Genomic DNA, 19,650 nt, shown 5'->3' on the forward strand with positions numbered 1-19,650 from the left:
GCTGAGTCTTGACTGCAAGGACAATAACTCAGGATGTGAAGGTACGGTCCCCAATGAACAAGTCCCCAAAGATATGAAGTGGGAGCATGCAAATCATTGGGAACCAGTTAAGATTACATATAGCTGTAAGGCTCACTCATCTCTGAACTGAGTATAAGCATAGTGACCCTAGGTGCCTCAGGTCAGTCCACACATGTGCCTCCAGAGAATGAATTTCATTTTTCAGGTTTTTAATATTGTAGAAGTAATGTTTAAGGTTATTAAAAAGGTTCTATTGTACATGGGTTCTAATTTTAATAATATATTTCAGATATACATTGGGTATTGGGTATAATATATACGAATATACTGGACTTGGGGATATATATCAAAGAAGAGATTATTAAGTCATTAACTCACTAAAATAATTCAGATTGGTATAAAAATACTCTATGTTCTCCTTGTGAAGGGTTTTGAGTTCTGAAGTGTCATTTCTTTAATATAAAATTATAATTAATCAGGACTCCTTTTAGTGAATTAGAAAATAAGATTTAGCAGACTTAGCTATGTTTAATATAGTACAAAACAGTAAATACACAAGAGGTGAACCTAGAATACCATGATCCTATCAACCTGTGTCACTAGGAATTCTGCCTTCATATGAATATGGTGATACTTTTATTCCCATGGGCTAAATGAGCTCTACCTTTTGCTCAGTTTGGGATTCTCCAAACATTTTTGGCATTTACTATGGTTTATCAAAATTCCTCAGCGTGAAGGCTTGACTAGTGAATATATACTTGAAAACTATAATAGAAAGCATGGATACTGGGTTCTTTGGATGTTTTATTTGGGTTCTGAGATTGGATACACAAAAAATCAAAACAAAATTAAGCATGTGAACAAAACAGTTTACCAGGCAACACTGATCAGTGTCATGTTTATATTCCCATTGTAGTCTTTGTTTGCTGAGAGGAAGCCCTCATGATCATCAGCTGCCCTGCCTGCAACAGACTCTTGCACACTACGGAACCATCCAATTAGTAAGTTCTTAATGCAGTGGATTTTACATTTGATGCATGCCTATCAGTAGAAAATGGACAAATCTAGATAAAACATCAGGATTCCTTAATTCAGTAACTCACTACAGGCTTTTGTCCCAAAACTCTCAGGCCAGACAAGGACAACATATATTTGTCTGCAGAGAAACATTTCTTCTATAAATATTCTGCACTACTAAAGGCATTGTTGAGACCATTTTATAAATTTAAAAGGGACATAACACTATTTGACATAATATTTAATTGTTAACAAGAGTAAATAATAGAGAATACCACATAGAGTGAAAATATAGGAAATATTTACTAACTATTCCTCATATTTAATTATAAAAATCTCTGTGACCTAATATAGTGTATTTTGGAGTTTGAGACAATTTATTTTCTTAAAATAAAAGAGCAACTTTGTTTGTAGCATTTTTTATAAATTCAGAAGTGTATTTTTATACTTCTAGAACTGTGTTTCCAAACATTGAAACTGGACCACAAGTAATACTACATACTCTCAAAATATATCTCTCACAGTTCCAGTATCTTTTGATACTGTTTTAATCATTCCTAGCAAGAGACTAAATGGTTATATCTTTACTATGTTGAGAACGCCTATATTTTGTTTTTAAGCCTTGTGCTACTATTTCCCACAACTTAGGAACATTAATGGTCATTGAGTGCTCCCAAAACTAAAGCCTTTAACCACAAGAACTGATTATCATTACATGACTATGTCATATACTATGAATGTAGCATTATTATCTTTATTAAGTGATTAGCAACATATCCTGACAGTGGTGATATCTGCACTCCAAATCTTGTGACAAAGTCACTGTCTCAAATCAAGTGAGAACAAATACTCTTACCAAAATTTTGAAGCTTGTATTATTTGATGAACTTTTTGATCATGAAATATCTCTTTATATTGCCTTTCTGATGCTGTCCTCATTCATTATCACATGAATTTGAATCAGGCTGGTCTTTCAAACTATTGTATGGATTCCAGAGTTTGTGGTGGCCTTCCAATCTTCCAGGGGAGATTCCAATCTCTGTCAAAATACCAGCAGTTCAGTTCAGTAGTGTCAGAATGCCAACAGTACAGTTCAAAATGTCACCAAACACAAATCAGAAATGTAGGCACAACCCAGCCGAAATCAGCAGGCTTCTCCCGAATCAAGTCCATAGGATCAACCAGGAGATATGAAATGGCAAGTGTTCTCTGTCGTGCCTCTCTCAATGAAGTTAAAATCAGCACAGACACAAGACAAATGAAGAGTTTCACAGCTACCTATGAAGACACTACTTTAGTGTTTATCGAGTTCTTATTCTCTCTCTGAACATCACATGTCCTCTCTTAGATCTGGCATCAGCAAAACATCATGGGAGTCTGTGTCAACAACAACAAAAAAAATCATAGGAGTATTCATCACATGACACAACCAGAAATTCCACTTCAGCCATTAATTCAATCATATTCGCTAATGAATATAATACCACCCCTCACATAAATAAATTGAAAATAGTACACACATTCTTGGAGCAGGATTAGGAGTGTATTGTGATGACTCAGCTTTCTCCCTTGTATTGCTGGTGATATATTCATGTCATATCTCTGATTTGTTGAGGTCTGTGCAGCTTACAACACAGCTCTGCCTGCTCATGTGACAGTCCATAGAAGATACAAGGGTCATTATTCAGGTAACTCTTAAGTGAAGAGGAATGTTTCCACAAGTTAGCTGGAACAATCGAGACCCAGTTTGTTATTAGAGACCAATATCTGATAGACTTTTTGTAGAATTTTAAATGTCTGCTATAAAAACATACTAACTTAATTTATAAAGGAATGGGGAAATTTAAATAAAGGCAAACTGATAGTAAATATTAGAAAGAAGTGATGTTGTAAGAAGTGTCAGAGCATAGTGTTTGAGGCAAGAAATCAAGGGCCCAGTTGTTATTTCAAGTTTCCTTTTAGGTGGCTCAAAATTTAAGGCATTGAGTTGGTATGGGGTGTTTTTTCCTTATCTTTTGTTTCACAATTGCTATTCTCACATTTATTCTGGCATTGTATCATTTACTGGATGGCTTAGCTTTGGATCATGAGGATCAATGGGACCCAAGGCTCTAAGTAAAAGAAGCATTGAAGTATCAGACACACCCTTGAGGTACTCATCTCTCAGATTCTCAATGGCTTTAGGATCTAACCTAGTTCAATGCTTCATGTTACTAAGGATTTAAGTTGTTGAACCCCATGATGAGGACTATTCTAAGCCCATTTTCACACATTAGTAGCATGCTAACATGTACAGAAGTTTCGTCCTGTGTAACACAGTAGTACTCTAGCAGTACAGGTTGAACATTGGCTTTTAGAACCTTTTGTTGTAAACAAAATTCTCTCATATATACTCACGCCCGAATATTTATGCTGGATTTAAATGTACTGGTCAAGCATGATTTCATCATTGCTGTAGCAGAACTACCTGTTAAATAATTAGAATTTGATTTAACCCTTTATCCCCAGAGCCTGGCCTTTTCTGGTGTCAACTGTCTAACATGCCCTTGTCAATGATCATCTACATGACACTTTTATGTATCATGAAATTGAAAGTTTAGGAAATCTCTAGTTTGTAAATACATAATAATCAGCTTCCTCCTTTTGTTTACTAAAAACAAATATTGTTTTGCTGTAATCATGTATTTTCTTGTGTAAGGGCTTTGTATTAAACTGACTTACACAATGCCCATGTAAAAGGTTAGTTCACAGTAATTTTTATTATACTAATTGGCGAATTTTCTTAATTTTGATTATATGAGGCATCTAACAAAGTATTTTACTTAAAAACTTAAACAGTTAAACTCTTGTCATCTGTAGTAAAGTGAATGCTGATTCTAAACACAGTCATCTAAAAGGAAGTTAAAATCCTGAAGATCAACTCTCTGGTAGTTTAATATAGTTGCTAGGAATATTAAATTAAATTTCCCAATAAAATTAGGATGTGCTCCATCTAATAAATATATCTCTCCAAATTTTGAAACATTCTGAAAAATATTTTCTCTGATAACATGAATTCTATGAAGAAACCAGCCAGGGGCAGGAATATTTGTCATTCCGCTGTGTGATCTATATGACCTGAGGACAGCAAGTCTATTAGTTACAATGTTGTCAGAATTACTTGAAATATACATATGTTGTAAATAGCTTGCTGACATGCCCTTACTGATTCACTTGTACTGACATACCCCAATTCCACACAAGACACTAGATAATGTCAATTCCACCATAGCCATGAAAAAAAAAAACTGAAGAATCCTAGTAACATAGAAAAATTACACAATAATGTAATAGAAGCCAAACTGCCTTACTCAGACCTTGAGGTAAACAGACAAGTCTGAAAAGTCCCACATACCACTGGGTAAAAAAGCCTCACTGGGAAAAAAAAACACTGGGATACTTGTAACCATTGCTGGTGTTGATTAAAATGTACAAAGACACAAACAGATAACAGCAATTTGTCCACCCTGATCTCATCAAAACTCATAGTAGGCAGGTTATATTCCAGATATATTTTCATTGGAAAGTTTTTCCTCATGAAATCAACAAGGGAAAATGGTAAAGTTAACATAATTTAATAGATCTGCCTTAAAATTTTAGACATAAAAATCATTAAAACTAGGGGCTGGAGAGATGGCTCAAGAGTTAAGAACACTGACTGTTTGTTCTTCCAGAGGTCCGGAGTCCAATTCCCAGCAACCACATGGTGGCTCACAACCATCTGTAATGGAATCCGATGCCCTCTTCTGGTTTGTCTCAAGACAGCACGGCAGTGTACTCACAAACATAAAATAAGTAAATAAATCTTTAAAAAATAAAAAGGAATCATTTAACCTACAAAAAACAATTTATCTCTTAAAAAGAAACAAAACATGTATTAAAGAAAATTAGGAAGTTGCTGTTACATTTTAATCAAAACTTTTGCCATAATTCATCTCTAGATAAGAAGCAGCTGGGCCCTAGGGAGAAAATGAAAGTTTTTGTTCCAGTCTCTAGCACGGTGTGGTGGGTTACTACTCCCCTGCTGACAGTAGTAAGTAGCAACATCTTCAGCCTCCACTCTGCTGATTGTGAAAGAGTAAGAGGTCCCTGACCCACTGCCACTGAAGCGAGATGGGACTCCAGAGGCCCGGTAGGATGTGCTGTAAATCACAAGTTTAGGGAAGGCTCCTGGCTTCTGCTGGTACCAGTGCAAGTAATTGGAACTTATACTTGAGCTGGCACGGCAGGTGATGGTGACCTTTTCCCCTTGAGACGCAACGATGGATGATGGAGACTGGTTGAGAACAATAGCCCCACTGGACACTATGATCAGGAGAAAAAAAAAGATAAAAGAGAGAGAAGTTCATAGACATAGAGGTACAAAAATAACTTGATATCACCCAGTAATCAGAAGAAATAAAATCCAAAGTAGTTTATCTTCATCTCAGACTTCTCCAGGGAAAGGTACTTGGATTCTGAACTCATACCCTGTGCGATATCTTACCTGAGACACTGATAAGTAGGAAGCTAAAAACCTGCACCTGAAAATTCATTGTGTTTTCTAATCTTGATCTCAGGTTACACACTCATTTTTATCAGAAGTACATCTTTTTAAAACAACTTTGAGCCATCTGTGGTTTCTGAAGATGAAATATGCAAATAGCAAGGCTAGGCAAGTTCTTTGCTTATATACTCAGGTGGTCTTTCACTTAGTTCATGCCAACTCAACCTAGGAGAGTGTCTACTTATTTGTAGATATTGTGCCAATAAGGAAAGAAATTTTTGTGTGTTTTTCTTCATCCATGTTTTGCATAGTTCTGACCAGAGTATTGGGCATGGCTATCTGCAAACCCTTGCTTAATTTGTTCTTCTCATCAAGGCAAATTCTACTAAGCAGTTTGAGTCATATTTCTTCCACAATAAAGTTATGCTCAGGATGACTTTATAAGGGACGTAGGAGCCATTTTGTGCTTACTGTTTTTCTAGAAGCTGCTCTGCTGAGACTACACCCACATATTCTCATCAAATCAGATGACTGTGCTCACAAAGGGCTGGGAAAATCAGCATTCAAAAGTTTAATCTGGAACTCAAGTGTGTTTAGAAATATTTCTGTAATTTTTAATCACTCATGTCATACACAGAAGAATAGAAATATAGACCTCCCAATGAAAAGGATGACTGGTATTGATGTTTTTTAGCAACCTTTATTTGTCCAGGACTCTACCTCAAGCTGGTTTTAAGAGAAATGAGGGCTTAGATGTTCAAAAAGACACAGTCTTCTAAATTACTATCATTCTCAATATAAAGCAAGTTCAGCTATTGTTTAGTTTATGACATATTCCTTTGTTGGACTATCTGAGCATATTTTTCATATAAATTATGTTTTAATTAATGAAGAGTGATAATGACTAAGGCTGTAAATTAATTCATATGCTTTATTAAAAGTTTTACCACATCTTAAAACAAACTTATAAACTGAAGCTAAACTGTTCACGAGGAACCATTGAGACCTTGCTTGATTTTCTTTAAGAATAACTGCCTTGAGCTGCAGAGATGGCTGTTCTTGCAGAGGTCCTGAGTTCAGTTCCCAGAATGTTGGCTCATGGCTATTTCTAATGAGATTTTGTAACCAGGCATTTGTGCAGGCAGAATACTACATAAAAATCTTTTAAAAAATAAAAAAAGAATAGCTGACACTTTTCTTTTTTCATAAAATCTGCCTCAGTTCATTTCTATTGTATATTAAAGACTGGAAAAAAACACTTGTGAACACTTGTGAAAGACTTGAGAACACTTGTGAATAATCACAGACACTAAGAGATACTCATTTTGATTTTTTTATCTCTTAATGTAAAATCATCATGCTTTCCTAACCTTTTCTTTATGAAGCATTATGAGTAGATCCTGTTCTATTGTTTTGCATACTTTCCCTATTTGATTTATAGTAATGGATGTTTATGCTTTCTATCTAAACAAACATGTGTGGGTTTTTTTTTAGCATGTATTTTCTTTTTTTTCTCCATCTTTATTAAATTGGGTATTTCTTATTTACATTTCAATTGTTATTACCTTTCCTGAGTTTCCAGGCAAACATCCCCCAAACACCTGCCACTCCCCTTCTATATGGGTGTTCCCCTCCTCATCCTCTTCACATTACTGCCCTCCCCCCAACAATCCTGTCCACTGGGGGTTCAGTCTTGGCAAACCAAGGGATTCCCCTTCCACTGGTGCCCTTAGTAGGTTATTCATTGCTACCTATGCAGTTGGAGCCCAGGGTCAGTCCATGTATAGTCTTTGGGTAGTGGCTTAGTTCCTGGAAGCTCTGGTTGGTTGGCATTGTTGTTCATATGGGGTCTCAAGCCCCTTCAACTCTTTCAGTCCTTTCTAAGATTCCTTCAATGTGGTCCCGTTCAATGGCTTGCTGCTGTCATTCACCTATGTATTTGCTGTATTCTGGCTGTCTCTCAGGAGATATCTACATCCATTTCCTATCAGCCTGCACTTCTTTGCTTCATCCATCTTATCTAGTTTGGTGCCTGTATATGTATGGGCCACATGTGGGGCAGGCTCTGAATGGGTGTTCCTTTTCCCTCTGTTCTAAATTTTGCCTCCCTATTCCCTCCTAGGGTATTGTTCACCTTTTAAAGAAGGAGTGAAGCATTCACATTTTGGTCATCCTTCTTGAGTTTTACATGTTCTGTGCATCTAGGGTAATTCGAGGATTTGGACTAATATCTGCTTATGAATGAGTGCATACCATGTATGTTTTTCTGTGACTGGGTTACCTCACTCAGGATGATATTTTCCAGTTGCATCTATTTGCCTAGGAATTTCATGAAGTCATTGTTTTTGACAGTGGAGTAGAATTCCATTGTGTAGATGTACCACATCTTCTGTATCCATTTCTCTGTTGAAGGGCACCTGGGTTGTTTCCAGCTTCTGGCTGTTATAAATAAGGGTGCTATGAACATAGTGGAGCATGGTTCGTTGTTATATGTTGGGGCATCTTTTGGGTATATGCCCAAGAGAGGTATAGCTGGGTCCTCAGGTAGTGCAAAGCTCAATTTTCTGAGAAACCTCCAGACTGATTTCCAGGATTGTTTTACAAGTCTGCAATCCTACCAACAATGGAGGAGTGTTCCTCTTTCTCCACATCCTTGCCAGCATCTGCTCTCCTTGGAGTTTTTTATTTTAGCCATTCTGACTAGTGTGAGGTGGAATCTCAGGATTTTTTTTTATTTGCATTTCCCTTATGACTAAAGATGTTGAACAGTTCTTTAGGTGCTTCTCAGCCATACGACATTCCCCAGCTGTGAATCCCTTGTTTAGCTCTGAACCCCTTTTTTAAATAGGGTTGTTTGTCTCCCTGCGATCTAACTTCTGGAGTTCTTTCTATATTTTGGATATAAGCCCTGTCTATCAGTTGTAGGATTGGTAAAGATCTTTTCCCAATCTGTTGTTGTCGTTTTGTCCTAACCACAGTGTCCTTTGCCTTACAACAGTTTTGCAGTTTTATGAGATCCCATTTGTCGGTTCTTGACCTTAGAGCATAAGCCATTGGTGTTTTGTTCAGGAAATTTTTTCCAGTGCCCATGTGTTTGAGATGCTTCCCTAGTTTTTCTTCTATTAGTTTGAGTGTGTCTGGTTTGATGTGGAGGTCCTTGATCCACTTGGGCTTAAGCTTTGTACAGGGTGATAAGCATGGATCGATCTGCATTCTTCATGTTGACCTCCAGTTGAACCAGCACCATTTGCTGAAAATGCTATCTTTTTTCCATTGGATGGTTTTGGCTCCTTTGTCAAAAATCAAGTGACCATATATGTGGGCACTCATTTCTGTGTCTTCGATTTACTTCACTGGTCTATCTGCCTGCCCCTGTACCAATATCATACAGTTTTGTTGTTGTTGTTGTTGTTGTTGTTGTTGTTGTTGTTGTTGTTTTAATCACTATTGCTCTGTAACACTGTTTAGGTTCAGGGATAGTGATTCCCCCAGAGTTCCATTTATCGTTGAGGATAGTTTTAGCTATCCTGGGCTTTTTTGTTTGTTTGTTTGTTTGTTATTCCAAAAGAATTTGTAAATTGTTCTGTCTAACTCTCTGAAGAATTGGATTGGAATTTTGATGGAGATTGCATTGAATCTTTAGGTTGCTTTTAACAAAATGGCCACTTTGACTATATTAACCCTGCCAATTATGATCATGGGAGATCTTTCCATCTTCTGAGATCTTCATATTCTTTCTTCAGAGGCTTGAGTTTCTTATTATATTGATTTTTCACTTGCTTGGTTAAAGTCACACTGAAGTATTTTATATTATTTGGGACTATTATAAAGGGTGTCGTTTCCCTAATTTCTTTCTCGCCTTGTTTCTCTTTTGTGTAGAGGAAGGTTACTGATTTATTTGAGTTAATTTTGTACCCAGCCACATTGCTGAAGGTGCTTATCAGTTTTAGTAGTTCTCTGGTGGAACTTTTGGGATCATTTAAGTATACTACCTTATCATCTGCAAATAGTGATATTTTGACTTCTTCCTTTCTAATCTGTATTTGATCTCCTTTTGTTGTCTGATTGCTCTGGCTAGAACTTCGAGAACTATAATGAATAAGTAGGGAGAGAGTGGGCAGCCTTGTCTAGTCTATGATTTTAGTGGGATTGCTTCAAGTTTCTCTCCATTTAGTTTAATAATAGCTACTGGTTTGTTTTACCTTGTTTAGGTATGGACCTTGAATTCCTATTCTTTTTTTTTTTGGTTCTTTTTTTCGGAGCTGGGGACCGAACCCAGGGCCTTGCACTTCCTAGGCAAACGCTCTACCACTGAGCTAAATCCCCAGCCCCTTGAATTCCTATTCTTTCTAGGACTTTTATCATGAAGGGGTGTTGAATTTTGTCAAATGCTTTCTCAGCATCTAATGAAATGATCATGTGGTTTTGTTCTTTCAGTTTGTTTATATAATGGATCAGTTTGATGGTTTTCCGTATATTAAACCATCCCTGCATGCCTGGGATGAAGCCTACTTGATCATGATGGGTGATTGTTTTGATGTTCTCTTGCATTCAGTTTGTAAGAATTTTATTTTTGAGTCGATATTCATAAAGGAAATTGGTCTGAAGTTCTCTTTCTTTGTTGGGTCTTTGTGTAGTTTAGGTATAAGAGTAATTGTGGCTTCATAGAAGGAATTCGTTAGTGCTCTATTCGTTTCAATTTTGTGGAATAGTTTGGATATTATTGGTATGAAGTCTTCTATGAAAGTCTGATAGAATTCTGCAATGAACCCTTATGGACCTTGTCTCTCTTTGGTTGGGAGACTTTTAATGGAAGCATCTATTTCTTTAGGAGATATGAGGTTATTTAAGTGGTTTATCTGTTCCTGATTTAACTTTGGTTCCTGGTATCTGTCAAGGAAATTGTCCATTTCCTCCAGATTTTTCAAGTTTGTTGAATATAGTATTTTGTAGTAGGATCTCATGATTTGTTGAATTTCCTCTGATTCTGTTGTTATGGCTCCCTTTTCATTTCTGATTTTGTTAATTTGGACACACTCTCTGTGTCCTCTAGTTAGTCTGGCTAAGGGTTTATCTATCTTGTTTATTTTCTCAAAGAACCAGCTTTTGGTTCTGTTGATTATGTGTATAGTCCTCTTTTTTTTTTCTACTTCGTTGATTTTAGTTTTGTGTTTGGTTATTTCGTGCCTTCTATTACTACTGTGTGTATTTCTGTCGTTTTGTTCTAGAGCTTTTAGGTGTGCGGTCAACTGCTGATATATGCTCTCTCCTGTTTCTTTCTGCAGGCACTCAGAGATAAGAAATTTCCTCTTAGTACAGCTTTCATTGTTTCTCATTCATTTGGGTGTGTTGTAACTTCATTTTCATTAAATTCTAAGAAGTTTTTAATTTCTTTCTTTATTTCTTCCTTGACCAGGCTATCATTGAGTAGAGCATTGTTCGACTTCCATGTATATGTGGGCATTCTTCCCTTACTGTTATTGAAGACCAGCTTTAGCCCATGGAGTTCTGATAGGATACATAGGATTGTTTCTACCTTTCTGTATCTGTTGAGACCTGTTTTATGACCAGTTTTATGGTCAATTTTGCAGAAAGTACAATGTGTGGTGAGAAGATGGTATATCCTTTTGTTTTAGTATTGAATGTTCTATCAATATCTGTTAAGTCCATTTGGTTCATGACTTCTCTTAGTCAGTCTATGTCTCTGATAAATTTCTGTTTCCATGATCTGTCCATTGATGAGAGTTGAGTGTTGAAAACTCCTACTATTATTGTGTTAGGTGCAATGTGTGCTTTGAGCTTTAGTAAAGTTTCTTTTACATATGTAGGTGCTCTTGTGTTTGGAGCATAGGTATCTAGGAATGAAAGTTCATCTTAGTGAATTTTTCCTTTGATGAATATGAAGTGTCCTTCTTTATCTTTTTTGATGACTTTTGGTTGAAAATTGATTTTATTCGATATTAGAATAGCTACTCCTGTTTCCTACTTCAGACCATTGACCTGGAAAGATGTTTTCCAGCCTTTCACTCTGAGGTAGTTTCTGTCTTTGTCCCTGAGGTGTGTTTCCTGTAGACAGCATTATGCAGGGTCCTCATTGCGTATCCAGTTTGTTAATCTACAGCTTTTTATTGGGGAGTTGTGTCCATTGATGTTGAGAGATATTAAGGAATAGTGATTGTTGCTTCCTATTTTATTCCTATTTTGATGTGAGATTATGTTTGTGTGCTTTTCTTCTCTTTGTTTTGTTGCCAAGATGATTAGTTTCTTGATTTTTCTAGGGTGTTGCTTGCCTCCTTATGTTGGGCTTTACCATTTATTATCCTTTGTAGGGCTGGATTTGTAGAAAGATATTTTGCAAATTTGGTTTTGTCATGGAATATCTTGATTTCTCCATCTATGTTAATTGACAGTTTTTCTTGATACAGTATCCTGGGGTGGCATTTGTGTTCACTTAGTGTCTGTATGACATCTGTCCAGGATCTTCTGGCTTTCATAGTCTCTGGTGAGAAGTCTGGTGTAATTCTGGTAAGTCTGCCTTTATATGTTACTTGACCTTTTTCCCTTACTGCTTATAATATTCGATTTTTGTTTTGTGCATTTGGTGTTTTGACTATTATGTGACGGGAGGAGTTTCTTTTCTGGTCCAATCTATTTGGAGTTCTGTAGGCATCCTGTTTCTATCTGTAGTTCTTGTATTTTTATGGGCATCTCTATCTTTATGTAGGGAAGTTTGCTTGTTTGATTTTGTTGAAGATATTTACTGGTCCTTTGAGTTGGGAGTCTTCACTCTCTTCTCTACATATTATCGTTGGGTTTGATCTTCTCATTGAGTCCTGGATTTCCTGTATGTTTTGGACCATTAGCTTTTTCCTTTTTCCTCATTGACAATTGTGTCGATAATTTCTATGGAGTCTTCTGCTCCTGATTTTCTCTCTTCTATGTCTTGTATTATGTTGGTGATGCTTGTATCTACTGCTTGGCTCCTTGTCTCTTCCTTTGATTTTCTATTTCCAGGATTGTTTCCCTTTTGTGATTTATGTATTGCTCCTTTTTCTCTATGGCCCTACAATCCTCCTATCCTGATGAAGGTCTTATTGCATATTTTCATACCATTATGAATAGAACATTGAGTTCCTCTTTTCCATCTTATATCCTTTGATCTTATTAGTTGTTCAATTGCTCTGGCTAAAATTTCATGTACTATTTTTAATAGGCATGGGGAGAATGAACAACCTTTTTGTGTTCCTGATTATAGTAGAATTGTTTTGAGTTTCTTTCCTTTTAATGCGATATTGGTTATAGACTTGCTGAATGTTACCTTTATTATCTTTCGGTATGTCTCTTCTGCCCCTGATTTTTACTAGATTTTCATCAGGCAAGTGTGATTTTGTGATAACCTTTTTAGAATCTAATGAGATTGTCATGTTTCCTTTTTCTTTCAGTTTGTTTATATGATAGATTACATTACCAGATTTTCCCATGTTATAACACCCTTGCAAGTCTTTTATAACACCTACTTGTTCATAGTAGATGACCTTATTGATTTGTTATTGAATTCAGTTTGTGAGTATTTTATTAAGTATTCTGGGATCAGCATTCTATTATTGTTAAGTCTTTGAAAGATTTTTACATTACATTACATACATATTTTTACATTATCTTTGACAGTTGTGTTGATGATTTCTATGGAGTCTTCTGCTCCTGAGATTCTCTCTTCTATTTCTTGTACTCTGTTGGTGATGCTTGTATCTACGGATCCTTGTCTCTTCCTTTGGTTTTCTATATCCTGGATTGTCTCCCTTCGTTCTTTCTTTATTGCTTCTATTTCCATTTTTAATTCTTTCACCTGTTTGATTGTGTTTTCCTGTAATTCTTTCAGGCTACTTTTGTTTCCTCTCTATAAGCTTCTGCTTGTTTATTTGAGTTTTCCTGCATTTCTCTAAGGGAGTTCTTTATGTCTTTCTTGAAGTCCTCCATCATCATGATCGACTGTGATTTTAAACCTAGATCTTGCTTTTCTGGTGTGTTTCGATATTCAGTGTTTGCTTTGGTGGGAGAATTGGGCTCCAATGATGCCATGTAGTCTTAGTTTCTGTTGCTTTGTTTCGTGCGCTTGCCTCTTGCCATCACGTTGTCTCTGGTGTTACCTTGTTCTGCTATTTCTTACAGTGGCTAGATCGTCCTACAGGCCTGTGTGTCAGGAGTACTGTAGAACTCTTTTCCTGTTTTCTTTCAGCAAGTTATGGGAACAGAGTGTTCTGATTTCAGGCGTGTAGTTCAGGAAAAGATCTTTACCTATCCTACAACAGATACAGGGCTTATATCCAAAATATACAAAGAACTCAAGAAGTTAGACTGCAGGGAGACAAATAACCCTATTAAAAATTGGGGTTCAGAACTAAACAAAGAATTCACAGCTGAGGAATGCCAAATGGCTGAGAAACACCTAAACAAATGTTCAACATCTTTTGTCATAAGGGAAATGCAAATCAAAACAACCCTGAGATTTCACCTCACACCAGTGAGAATGGCTAAGATCAAAAACTCAGGTGACAACAAATGCTGGCGAGGATGTGGAGAAAGAGGAACACTCCTCCTTTGTTGATGGGATTGCAGACTGGTAAAATCATTCTAGAAATCAGTCTGGAGGTTCCTCAGAAAATTGGACATTGAACTACCTGAGGATCCAGCTATACCTCTCTTGGGCATATACCCACAAGATGCCCCAACACATAAAAAAGACACGTGCTCCACTATGTTCATACCAGCCTTATTTATAATAGCAGAAGCTGGAAAGAACCCAGATGCCCTTCAACAGAGGAATGGATGCAGAAAATGTGGTACATCTACACAATGGAATATTACTCAGCTATCAAAAACAATGCCTTTATGAAATTCATAGACAAATGGTTGGAACTGGAAAATACCATCCTGAGTGAGGTAACCCAATCACAGAAAAATACATATGGTATACACTCATTGATAAGTGGCTATTAGCCCAAATGCTTGAATTACCCTAGATGCATAGAACACATGAAACTCAAGACAGATGATCAAAATGTGAATGCTTCCCTCCTTCTTTAAAAGGGGGAAAAAGAATACCCTTGGCAGAGAATAGAGAGGCAAAGATTAAAACAGACACAGAAGGAACACCCATTCAGAGCCTGCCCCACATGTGGCCCATACATATACAGCCACCCAATTAGACAAGATGGATGAAGCAAAGAAGTGCAGGCCGACAGGAGCCGGATGAAGATCTCTCCTGAGAGACACAGCCAGTATACAGCAAATACAGAGGTGAATGCCAGCAGCAAACCACTGAACTGAGAACAAGACCCCCGTTGAAGGAATCAGAGAAAGAACTGGAAGAGCTTGAAGGGGCTCAAGACCCCTTTTGAACAACAATGCCAAGCAACTAGAGCTTCCAGGGAATAGACCACTGCCTAAAGACTATACATGGACTGACCCTGGACTCTGACCTCATAGGTATCAATGAATATCCTAGTAAGATCACCAGTGGAACGGGAAGCCCTTGGTCCTGCTAAGACTGAACCACCAGTGAACGTGATTTTTGGGGGGAGGGAGGCAATCAGGGAGGATGTGGAGGGGAACACCCATAAACAAGGGGAGCAGGAGGGATTAGGGGGATGTTTGCCTGGAAACCGGGAAAGGGAATAACATTCGAAATGTAAATAAGAAATACTCAAGTTAATAAAAAAAAAAGAAAGAAAGAAAAAAAAAAGAATTGGGAGTCTGACAGAAAAAAGGGAGGGGGATCAGATAGGGGGCTTTTGTCTGGGAAACCAGGAAAGGGAATAACAATCAAAATGGAAATAAAAAATATCCAATAAAAAGAAATTGTTGCCCGAGCCAATCATCGCTATTCCCCCTTTTATGCCTTTTTTACTCAAGAAAGTTTTTCAAGAGCTCAAGGAAGAAAATAACTTGTCTACAACATGAACATGACAACTCTCATAGTTATGTTCCCACTGTTTTAAGAAATATTTTAAAGGACTCACATGAGAACTGCTTTTCTAGGAATATCTAGTTTAAATAAATTCCTAAATGTTGACTATTAAAAGCACTTGGAATAAGTACACAATCCATTAAGCAGAGCATGCCAGTCTAAAATAGATGTCTTGTTATAAAGCAGACTATCATTGAGCTTTGTAAAGTATAGACTACTCTTTCACATTTCTAAACATGGTCCTCAGAAAAAAATAAATATCATATTTTAGCAATTTTTTCATCTACTAATAGAAATTAATGTTACATTTGTAGTATAAATTTCTAATTTAGTCTTTGTTAATTTCATCTAGTCTTTTAGTAAGCATTGCACAAGTGCTATAAGCAAATTTTTTGTTAACATGATTTTTCTTGTTGCCTTTCTTTCTGTTCTTTTTCTCTTTCTTGTAATCTTAGACTTAACTGATAACACTTCAAAAAACACACACATATTATTAGTATTTGCATTGTCTGTCGCTATCCAAATATTCTGTAATAGCAACCATACTATGATTTCTGTTGTCAATACTGAATTTAAGTCCTAGACTTCTCAACAGTTCTGAACACAGCATGATTAGAAAGCCTAGACATTCCAGGGAGAGGATGCTGCATTCGGAGAGAAAAGTTGAGACTACTATTTTCTATCTACATGAGTAATCTCAAAAGTATCCAAACCAGTTAAGAGAGACTAACAATATTTTATAACTCTCTATTAAACTATTCAGTTCTTGGAATATTTAGGGTGTGTTTTTTCTTTTTGCATTCCAACTGACATCTAAAAATGTCAGATGTATGGAATTCTGTTCTGAGGAAATCTTTAGAGGTATTGCGATACCTTAAAAATTGTGGTTATGTGGTAGAGAGGGGCAGATTAACCAACTTCTGCCATTTACAAAAGTCTTCATGTGGCCACCAAAACCTGATTGCATCTCAGAAATACTGTCATCACATAAAATAAAAATTAAGAATGTGGTATAATTTATATTCTCATTTCTGCATCTGTTATAACTTGTATCATTGTGGTACAAGCTATATCCTTGCTGACAGTACTAAGTTGTAACACCTACAGGCTCCAGATGGCTGCTGGGAAAGAAAAAATCTGTCTTTGATCCAATGTCATTGAACTCAGAGGGAAATCCCAATTGGATGCAAGATAGGTCAAGAGCTTTAGAACTTTCCCTCATTTCTGTTGGTATGAATACATCTTTTTTTCTTTTATTATTGTATATTTTCTTTGTTTACATTTCAAATATTATCCTCATTCATGCTTTCTCCTGAGGAAAACCCCTATCCCATTCCACTCCTCCTATTTCTTCCCTGTTTCTATAAGAGTGTTCCCCTACCACCCACCCACCCCTTCTCTCACCTCCTTGCCCTGCCACTCCCCTACACTGGGGCTTAGAACATTCACAGGACAAAAGGCCTATCTTCCAAGTTTTGCCCAACAAGGCCTTCCTCTGATATATTTGAAGTTGGAGCCATTGGTTACTCCATGTGTACACTTTGTTTGTTGGTTTAGTTCCTAAGAGCTCTGAGGAGGTCTGGTTGGTTGGTATTATTGTTCTTCTTATGGTGTTGCAAACCCCTTCAGCTCATTCATACCTTTCTCTAACTCCTCCGTTTAGGACTCCGTTCTTAGTCCAAAGGTTAGCTGTGAGCACCACCTCTGTATTTGTCAGGTTAAGGCAGAGTCCCTCAGAAGACAGCTATATCAGGCTCCTGTCGGCATGCATTTCTTGGCATCAGCAATAGTGTCAGAGTTTTATGACTGTATATGGTATGGATCCCCAGTTGGGGCAGTCTCTGGATGCCCTTTCCTTCAGTCTCTGCTGCACATAATTTCTCTGTATTTCCTCCTATCAGAATTTTGTTCCCTCTTCTAAGACAGACAAATGCATCCACAGTGGTCTTTCTTCTTGAGCCTCATGTGGTCTGTAAATTGTAACTTGGCTATTCTAAGCTTTTGGGCTGATATTCACTTATAAATGAGTGCATACCATAAGGCATCTTGTTAATATCCTGACTTTTTCTACAAGTGAGGGTGACTCTGTCTCCTATAAATACAGACAAGGAAGTTGGAGACTGAGTAACCTGTATGAGACATTTGGCACCTGAATATCGAAAATAAAAATCAAGCACTATGAAATTAATAATATATTGGCAGGATTACCTTCCAAGTCAAAGACCATTAATCACACTGTTTTGAGAAAATTCCCAAAGGGAAAACCTCCTTGCTTCAGAGCCAGAACTTTGGCAGCCACGAAAACTGAGCAGAGACCTTCATGTCTATGCTGTGTTAGAAACTGACCCTTCTGGAGGGTATGAACAGTTCCTTAAAATGTATTGACAACAGTGGTCTCTGTCATATGTGTCATATGCAAATCTGTGGTTGGGTACTTCTGAGCACAGGAACTGAAATAGCTTATCTCTGTGAAATCTCAGTTCTCATTTCTACTACAGCAGCACAGACTATGTTCCTCTGTCAGGCTTAAGAACATCTTATTTTTATTGTCTGTGAAATGTGTTGATCTCCTCCAGAATAATTTCTTAATCCTCATTTTTACAATCCAAGAAACTGCAACCAAGCTTTCAAGCTCTTACCATTCAAAAGTGTTTAGTATTGCTGGAACCATAGCAACTTCCTTTTGGATATAAATAGCTCACTTTCCTTCTCTTCTTCTTCCCTTACACCCCCCCCCCGTCCTCTATTTCCTCCTTATCCTCTTCCATGTCTTCCTCATCTTCCATGACTTATTCTTCCCCCTCCTTCTCCTACCTTCTGGCTTATATTGATTTTTTCTCTATCAAAGTATCATGATTTTTAGATTAAAAGGTTTTGTTTTGTGTCAGAAAGAAACAGATTGTGTTGCTTGAGATCACATATGTAGGAAAGAGCAGGAAAAAATTCAGGCAGATTGATGCCAAAACATGTATCAGCACCCACCTATGCTCTATTCTGTTCAGAAACTGTCTAGTTAACATTTCTTGACTAGGCAGGCAAAGTACTCACCTATGAATTCAGGGACAAACATGTCTAATAAGATCGACAGAGAACATCACCACGCCTGAATTTTCAAATGTGCTGGAGAACCTAACTCAGTGCCTCACATTCATGTGGCAAGTACTTTTGTAAGTGAATTATTCTTAATGTAAATATAAACAGTAAATTAATCCAGAATCTGCATTGATTTACCTTATGCTAATACCCAATTACTTCACAGAGAAACCAAAATTTATTTACAACTGCACCTTAATTGCTGAACCTTCAAGTGGTGTACGTTGAACTTCTATGCTAATCTGATTTTAGGCTGCATCTCATCATAATTGACATTATTATTTTTCTGGTTCTTCAGACACTTTCTTCATGATTGAAATTCTACCAACCGTTCTGCTCCTCTGATTCTCTTTCCTTTCTCTTGCTTGCAGATATCCAAACTTATTCTCTGTTCAGTCTACCCTTTGGGTAATTGGCATTTATTGACAAGACAAAGAATTAATGGTAAAAATTGTTTAAACAAAGTTGAGAAGGGAGATTCGTAATATAAGCAGTACAATATTCTGTTAATGTGAAAGCAGAGAAATCATCATTTGAATAAACCAAGTTTAAACATTACACAGTGTACAAAATATTATGCCTACACACTTTACCATCTGAAATGTTCCCCAGCCCCTTCTCCATGTACTTCTCCATGTAGGAGTTTTATAGTTTTAGCCTTTACATTTAGGTCAACTTACATTTTTAAACATTTCACATTTTCTTCTGCTGGAAAACAGATTATAGAGAGGGAAGCCAGTGAGGAAGATCTGTTTGTATTAAGAAAGTATAACATTGACTTCAATCTGAACAATAGCAGCATAGAAATTATTCAGTTCATCTCAGTATAAATCTTTGAGTTCATTTCCATAGCAACATCATCTGCCAAGTATTGTGTGTCAGCCTATAGATTACTTATTACTGGTCCTGCTTAGGACACCCAAATAACAAACCAAAATACTTACCCTCTCAAGTTACCTTACAGTTGTTTGTGGAGGCCACAGAGAAAGCACAGACTCATGAAATATAAACAGAAATAAAGTAGAGA

General features: G+C 36.9%; 1 gene segment (V, D, J or C); it reads right to left on the minus strand.

Annotated features, from left to right (window-relative positions):
• Positions 1 to 5,014: 5,014 nt before the first annotated feature.
• On the minus strand, positions 5,015 to 5,684 carry LOC690359 (Ig kappa chain V-IV region S107B-like). The segment is given in 2 exon segments: positions 5,015 to 5,382; positions 5,564 to 5,684. Coding segments are annotated over 2 exon segments (417 nt in total).
• Between the last annotated feature and the right edge of the window lie 13,966 nt (positions 5,685 to 19,650).

This window comes from Rattus norvegicus, chromosome 4 (genome assembly GCF_036323735.1).
Source record: "Rattus norvegicus strain BN/NHsdMcwi chromosome 4, GRCr8, whole genome shotgun sequence".
Taxonomy (NCBI): domain Eukaryota; kingdom Metazoa; phylum Chordata; class Mammalia; order Rodentia; family Muridae; genus Rattus; species Rattus norvegicus.